The following is a 7,656-nucleotide window of genomic DNA, read 5'->3' as shown; positions in this document are numbered from 1 at the left end:
TCACATGTGACTGGTAGGCATGGGAGACATCCTCCCAGGTGAAACAAGAGACAGCAGACTGGGATGGACACATGCAATGCTTTCGCTGGGCTGAAAACCTGAATTAAATCAATGGGAGCTGGGCAAAGCAACAGTACAGACTGTAACACTGGTCACTGCACTGGGAAATAAGAGACCTTGGAGAGAGAGATTCCCACACCTCCTACCTCCATCCCTTCTGCATTTCTCATCAGCACAGGTGTTTTCCTACTGTGTCTATGGGTGCATGCAGCACCTGGGGATCCTGCTCAGCATCAAAGCCCCATGGTGCTATTACCTATTTGGTCAAAATTTTGTAGGTGGGCAGGGAAAGGGGCAAGAGGAACACTTGCTAGGGGAAGGGACTGATCCAGGTTTCTTGAGCCGGACCCAGGATCTGGAACGATGCCTCACATTTATACGGTCATGCAGTACCCTAAAAAGCACTGTACTAAACCTAGGCTGAGTCAGTGTCCCCTGCTCCTATTTGTAATTTGGCTGGCCTGTGAGCTCAGTCATGTTCCTGAGGTCCAGTGACTTCTGCCTTGTGGCCCCCTCTAGCTCTAAAGGACACTTGGTTATCCTTGACTTACAGGGGCTGCAAGAGTCCCTTCTTCTCAGCACTTGCATCCCAAATGGAAAATTTGTCTGTTCTGTGATTGAAAGATATCCGCCAAGACACAGATTCCTTGAATCTAAGCGACATTCAAGCTCAGTTCTCCTGAGACATGTCCCTCAGGCAGAGGTTGCAGTAATCTTATAAAGATAGGTGCAATTTCCTGGGAGACCTGTCTTGCATGTAACGGGCAGCTTCCCATCCCTAAGAACCACCTCTCTTACAGAAAACCATTTAAAGCAGTACAAAGACACACAAGACACATAGACATGCACTGAAAGATAGAAGCAGCGCCTCGATTTACTGGGGGACTAGAAACAGCATATAACCTCCTCCTCTAGATTTTTCCACTTTTAAAGCCCAAGACGCAGGTGTCTCTTCCTGCCAGCCCTCTGCTTTCTGACATCCGGCAGGGTAGTAAAGGTCAAATGGCAGAGCAAGTTGGGAGATATGTAAACAGTTAAGCCATCTTTTTGCTGAAGTCATGTTTGAGTTCCTGCAAAATAAATAAATAAATTAATTAAAAGAAAGGAAAAAATATCGAGGCACAGAAGAGATACCGTTGTACAAAGATGCCCTCTGCCGGTCACAAGCCAAATTAAAGCCAACCACCTCAGCTCCATGCCAGTGATTTGCAACTTCCCTCCCTCCTTTTGTAGATGAACCCCTAAAAATACTCCCTATGGAGGGTAATGTGCTGTAAAACTTAAATTTAGTATTTTTTCACATGACAGCTGAAGTGATCTAGGAGCAAATTACTAGGAAGGGCAGTCCAGCTACCCCTCTCCTTTGTTTTGGATCTTACGATCTTTAGGCAAGTGAAATAGCTTCACTTAAAATCCAACAGGAAAGCAAAAGCAGCAAGAAAAATGTTCTGCCAGGTTGGCCAGCTCAACTGACTCCCTACCTGCCTTGATGTAATGTAAGGAATGTGGTGAGAACACAAGGCCAGGGAAAAAAGGACACATCCACATTATTTGAGGCTGGCTTTGCTGTAATGGTTAACTTCTGCAGGCATTGGAGACACAATCCACAAGTCCCTGCAAGTTGGAAACAGCTCTTGCAGTCAATACTACGAGCTGAAAACTATTTGAGGCACTAATCAATTCTGAGCGTGTTTCTCTCTCTGTTTTAAGTAGCAATGGTATTTGATTAAAGCTTTGGTTTTAAACAATTTTTAAGAAATACTGAGAGCTTGATCAAATGATACAAATTGCAGATTTTAAATCCGTTAAGTCAGTCTATTAAAACAGTGCAGAGCTACTGCACACACACAATCAGCATCAACTCAATTCTTTCTTGTATCAGTTTAATTCCTGCTGGTGTAAATCCCTGATTTAATTTACTGACTGGGAATTAAATCAGCATGAACTGGATTCGGTGCATCTGTGCTGGATATTTGTGATGATCAAACTAGAGCGTTTTAAAACAATGTCATTGGATTAGAAAGCTCCACTGACTGAAACAAGCTCTTAAGAGATGCAACATAACAATCTTGAGCACTAAAGAACAGTATACGCAGTGAGTGGGCAGCCCTCTTCTCCCACTTCATTCTTTTCCACTGAAATGAACCCTGTCTGCAAAAACATGTCACAGGAAAGGTTTCGTACTTGTCCTCATAGTGCTGGGACTCTAGGAAAATCGACAGGCTGCAACAATCACGTTGTCTTTGGGAGAGATGTCCAGCTGGCCAGAGGCTGGGTGCATTAGGAGCTATTCTGAAACTCAACATTTCACGTCCATGAGGGTAGCAGGGTCCTGCTCTTTTTCCATCCTTGAGTTTAGTGGAGGATTAACAGTACAGTCAACAGAATCAGATGTTGGAGGTCCTTGCGCTAACAACCAGCCCCCTGGGCTCACGTACCCACAGGGCTCTTTGTGTCCCATCACCCTCCCTGGTATTGGGGGCCACTGCTCTCTCTGGTCAGCTGGTGAATGTCTTTGGGATTTGTTTTCGTGCATGATGCGCTCTGGCGAACTCCAGGTTCACCTGGGAACAGCACAGAGGCTGTGTTCTACAGCTCCACTACAGCCATGGTTGGCATCACATGGGCTTTGCAGAACAGCTAAGGGGTCCCACACAGAAATGGTGCTGGCTGTATGTGGTCCAGCTGCTTCTCCAATACGAGAGGTTTCCTCAAGCTGGACCTTCAGGTCCTTCCTACTTTGTGCTTCCCAGGAAGCAGCCTGTTTTACTGGGCGAGCTGGAAAAAGCTCACGTCTCTCTCTCCAGCAATTTATACACCTAGTATATACCTAGCCTTCTCACAGCAGGCAAGGCTACTGCGCGGACTTCTCCCCAAGGTAGGAAGCATTCTTTCCAGTCTTCTTTAGGGTTTCCAATAGGGTGTCAACATTGTGCTCCGAGTCGATGTACACCTTCTTGTTGGGCAGGTCAATATCAAACTGGACACCTACGAGGAAAGGACAACAATTTTGCACAGCTAGAAGCAGCCAAACGGTGTGAGCAGGGGGAAAGCTCACCTTCACACGTATGTGCTCCCAAGGCCATCAGTCAAATGGACACGTGCCTCCTGCCAGCAAACCCTGATACCACACCAGCCAGCAAAACCAAACTGGTGTCCTGCCAGCAATGGTACGAAGGAAGCCAGATCTCCCATAGACATAGATCTGCATCGGGCACCAGAGTTCCTCAAGTGCTTTAATCTGCTCACCCTGCCTTGGATCAACACAATCACTCATCCAATAACAAGAATGAGCTGAGTTTAAACCAACCACTCTAATCTCCAACCAGCTCAGCCTGTGCTGTGGTTTAGCGTGGAGGTTAGGACAGGGTCAGGACAGGTTTCCTCAGTGGTGGTACCAGCTAACAGCCGTAAGTAGCAGAAGGGAAAAGACATTTTCCTGTGTGGATTTCCCAATGGCTGATAAGGGTGAGCCACTCTTAGCCCAGTGAAAGGAACTGGACATGAAGTCTCTATCCAGCCATACATTTTCACAAAACTTGTAGGTATCACATCACATGAGGCTGATGCTGGTCAGCACGTTGAAGAGTGATGAAGGTGCTGACAACCACACACAGAGGAAGTGGGATTGCCACAGCCTGGTAACGGGGTCTGGAAGAAGTTGCAAGGCCTTCATCTTGGTGACTGAAAGCTGTTCTCACTCCGTGAGGATAGGGGAACGGGATCACAGGTCCTCACAACTGGTGAATGCAGGATAGATCCTTCTCTCTTAGTAATGCCAGCATAAAGGAGGTGTGGGTTATAATTTTCCAGCTGTATTAAAAACTTGCTATGCTTGCAACCTCCGAACGCTCTGCTCAGCAGCTCTCCACTGTGACTGCTGATGATACATCATGAGAAGCACCACAGATATGCCAGGCCTCCCTGGGAACAACGCCTGGCAGGACATCCACCTCCCTTCTAGCAGCCTGAGCAGGGGTCTACCGGTGTTGTTCCCAGAGGGTTCAGGATGAGACCCTGGTGATTCAGAGACAGCTGCAGCCATGGCACCTCCTCCCTCCCTTGACATTTCTCCAAGGGTCACAAGAGCCCTGCTAACAACCAGCAGCTTGTTACTGACTAAGCAGCAGGCTCAGTGCAGAGCAAGGAGCAGAAGTTTCCAACCAACCACTTTCAGATTTAACCCACAGCGTTACCCTTGCAAGACAGAGGACCGCAGGGCAGTGACGTCCTGCCCCAGAGCTGGTGTTGCTCCAGCGAGCTGGCTGTCACACACCCAGCACTGACTCACCTCCCAGCCTGTGCAGGACGCGGGTGACCGCATTGGAACAGCCTTCACAGGTCATGTCCACAAAGAACTCGTGTTTCTGAAAAGAGGCAGACGAGGGGTCAGGCAGCGCGCAAACAGCAACACACCTCCAGCACTCATCCTCCACACTTGCATTTTTCCTTAGGAAGGTGGGTTCAAACCCTCTCCAACCGAAAGGTCCACACATGCCACTAAGGGATCCTCAGCAAAACCTAGAGCTCTCAGTGCTCTTCCCTATGGTGTCCTTGTGCTGTCCCTCACAGCACAACCCTAGGGACTGTTGGAGACTGCCTGGCCCCTGCTCAGAGCAGGGCCACCTTCAGGGTCACCGCAGGTTGTGGGCTTCTGCCAGACTCGCTCCACTTGCCCGGGAAGCCCAGGAGAAGCAAATCTCCTGCCTCCACCCACCCACTGTCCTGACTGAGTCTGCAAGGCTTTCAGTACTTGCCCATCCTATTCTTGTGTCTCCAAGGCGTCTGGTCCCCAGCACAATAAATTCATAAAAATACCAACAAAACCGAAATTTAAAGAACACCAGTGCTGTTTCTTCATCCCATCACTCCACCCGGGGCCTCAGTGTTATCTTTGCTACTTGTGAGAAATACTGGGTCAACATAAACGTGCTTGCCTGTAACACTAATCATCGCGTTTGGCATCAGACGGATCCTAATTTCCTTCTCCTGCACATGTTTTTTTTTACTTTCCTTAAAAAAGAAGGGTAAAGCTGTTTTTCACTTGTTACCTGCAGCCTACATTTCTTTTTATTCAAAACCGCCCCTTGCCCCCCACACCTGAGGCGAGAACCCCGGCTGCCACAATCCACCCTGGAAGGGAGTTCGGGAACAGCGGTTCCCATTAGGATTTTTTCCAGGGCAATTAGCATTTTCTTGATTTTTTAATTTTTTTTTTTTTATTTCACAAATGCCCTGCGTGCTCTGGGGGCCGGTGTGCGGGAAGGAGGGACCGGGACGGGGCGGGTGGGGGGTCCCAGCGCTGGGCCCACCTCCCGGGACCGGCCTGTGCGCCCAAGCCCCGGTGAATGGTGGGGGGGTGGGCCCGCCGGCCCCTCCCGGTACCGGGCAGCGCCCTTCCCGCCCCGCCGCCTCCGCTGGGGCTGGGCCCAGCCCCGCCACGTCCCCGCCACGTCCCCCGGCCCCATACAGGCCCCTCCTGGCCCCCATGCCCGACCCGGGCCCAGGCGCTGGCACCCACCGGCATGGCGGAGCGCGGCGGCGGTGGTGGCGGCGGCAGCTCCCGGCTCTCGGCGCGGAGGAAGGGGCGGGCTGAGGGCCGAGGCCGGGGCCTGAGAGGCGGCCCCGCGCAGCGCCCCCGGGGCCGTGGGGAACCCGGAGGCCCAGCGCTGCCTTGTACCGGCCCGAGCTGCCCCACACCGGCCCGGGGCAGCCCTACACCGGCCCCAGCCCCAACACCAGCCCCGGCCCCACACCGGCCCCGGGCAGCCGTGCACCGGCCCCAGCCCCCCGGGAGCCGGGTTTGCAGCGGCGAGGCAGACCCCAGCCCCTCTTGGTAACTTCACACGGGGAGAACCGGCCACCTTCATCACCTCTCTAACCCCGCAGCTCCAGCGAAGACGGGGTTTCAGAAGGTTATTTTTTTTTGCAAAGCCACCCGTGGGCCACCCCAGGGACCGGGGTCAGCCGCAGAAGAGCCCAGCCAGGTCGGTGACAGCGGCACAGAGCAGGTTTCAGCGCAGCGGGAGTCTGGGAGCTGCTGGCTTTTTGTTTGCACTGACATGAACTGGCTTAGGCCGCGGGATGCGGGCGTTCAGACGCTCTTCGGCTTCTTCTTCACACTGACCGGGTTGCTTTTGGTAGCCTTTTTGGGGACGGTGATTTAATTCTTGGGAGCATTTGTTGCTGAAATACAGCCCCACTTCTCACGGTTATGCTTCGCTTCTCATTTTTCTAATACTAAAATGCTGCCACTCCTCATGAGGAGATGCACCAGGGCTCTGGCTGAACCGATGTCCTGTGTAGGATGGAGCCTGAGGTGGGAGTAAGGCTGAGGCCATCAGAAGGCATGAGATGCCAGAAGGGGTTAAAGAGAAGGCAAAAAGCGGTGGAGAAAGAAAGTTTGTACTCGGTGTGGATCCCTAACAGCTGCACAGAGACAAAGCTGCTATGGGAGGGAAGTGGCAAGAGTCACAAAGATGGAGGAGGCATGAGGGTTGGCTGGGCTGCTTCAGAAAGCCTGTTCCTCTCTGTCTTTTGAGATTTACTGGCTTAGGAGAGCTCTAGTAGACTGGATTATTGAATGAGGGAGGTTGAGGGGGGGTCCCTATTTCAGAATAGGTTAAGAGAAAGGGTGCTGGTCCCTGAGGATGGTGTCTCTGCTTTGGGGTGGTTCGTTGTTTGGTTTGGGTTTTTATTTTTGGTGGGGTTTTTTTTTGTTGTTGTTGTTTTTTGTTTGGTTCTGGTTTTGGTTGTTTTTTTTTTTTTCCCCCTGGCTGTTTGGCCCTTTGGAGGAGAATGGGCTCCTTTCTTAAAAGCTCTAGGCAAGGTGGAGGAGGCTGTGGGGGGAGCCGGGAGCAGCTCGGAGGCTTTGGCAGGCTGTGGGTAACCAGGACTGGAGACCGTGCTCTGTGCGTCAGGCTGAGAAGAGCTGGCAGAGCTGTGTGGAGGGTGACATTTCCTGACCGCATCAGGAAATGTCACCTGGGCTTCAGTATCTTCCTGTTAAGAAGCCTAAGCTGTAGCAGGAAAAATAACCGGGGTGTTTCTGGTTCTTTGCTAGCACACCAAGAGGAGCTGTGTCCTGGGATGCTGGCTGGCCTTGGCTAACCCTTCCCCTCGCACTGAGTTGATACCGAACAGGCTGAGGTCCTGCCAGGAAGAGTGAGCTGAAGATGATGTGAATGCCTTTCCTAGCGAGCTTCCGCTGCACCGGGGGGGGGGGGTGGGGTGGGGTGGAGTGAGGACGTTAATTTTAACGTGCATGGGATCCTGTTGTTACACTGACCTTTTTACAAGAGAGGAATTGCCTGTCCCCTCCTCACTGTGGGGAGGGACGCCTGGGGTCCCCCTGGCAGAGTTTATTTTGGACGGCTGTTGTGCTGGGTCACTGGTCTCACGTTAAACTTTGCAAAAGTCTGCGCTACTGATTTATGAACTGGCAGATTGCAGCGTGGCTTAGGCTATAAATAGCCAGGGGTGTGGGGGGAAGGATATTAATGCTGAGCGTGGCCCCTTGCCAGCCCACTGGCTGTATCTCCAGCAGCAGGGCACAGCAGGGAGGGTTTTAGGCAGCATTTGGGGACACAGCAGTGG

The 7,656-nt window shown here is 51.7% G+C and overlaps 1 protein-coding gene and 1 long non-coding RNA gene across 2 annotated transcripts; one reads left to right on the top strand and one right to left on the bottom strand.

Moving 5' to 3' along the window:
- Positions 1–904: 904 nt before the first annotated feature.
- Positions 905–5,845, bottom strand: ATOX1 (antioxidant 1 copper chaperone). The gene is made up of 4 exons (XM_086759170.1): positions 5,582–5,845; positions 4,352–4,427; positions 2,891–3,048; positions 905–1,130 (listed from the first exon to the last, which is right to left on the bottom strand). The coding sequence occupies exons 1-3, from the start codon at positions 5,585–5,587 to the stop codon at positions 2,915–2,917; spliced, it is 216 nt and encodes a 71-aa protein (XP_086615296.1). The 5' UTR covers positions 5,588–5,845; the 3' UTR covers positions 905–1,130; positions 2,891–2,914.
- Positions 5,846–5,871: 26 nt separating this feature from the next.
- On the top strand, positions 5,872–7,479 carry LOC147598993 (uncharacterized). The gene is made up of 2 exons (XR_015260143.1): positions 5,872–6,047; positions 7,124–7,479. It is a non-coding gene; the product is annotated as an uncharacterized LOC147598993 (long non-coding RNA).
- Positions 7,480–7,656: the final 177 nt, after the last annotated feature.

Source organism: Chlamydotis macqueenii, chromosome 14, assembly GCF_036417535.1.
Source record: "Chlamydotis macqueenii isolate bChlMac1 chromosome 14, bChlMac1.mat, whole genome shotgun sequence".
In the NCBI taxonomy this organism is placed as follows: Eukaryota; Metazoa; Chordata; class Aves; order Otidiformes; family Otididae; genus Chlamydotis; species Chlamydotis macqueenii.
This window is presented reverse-complemented; position numbering and strand designations above follow the sequence as displayed.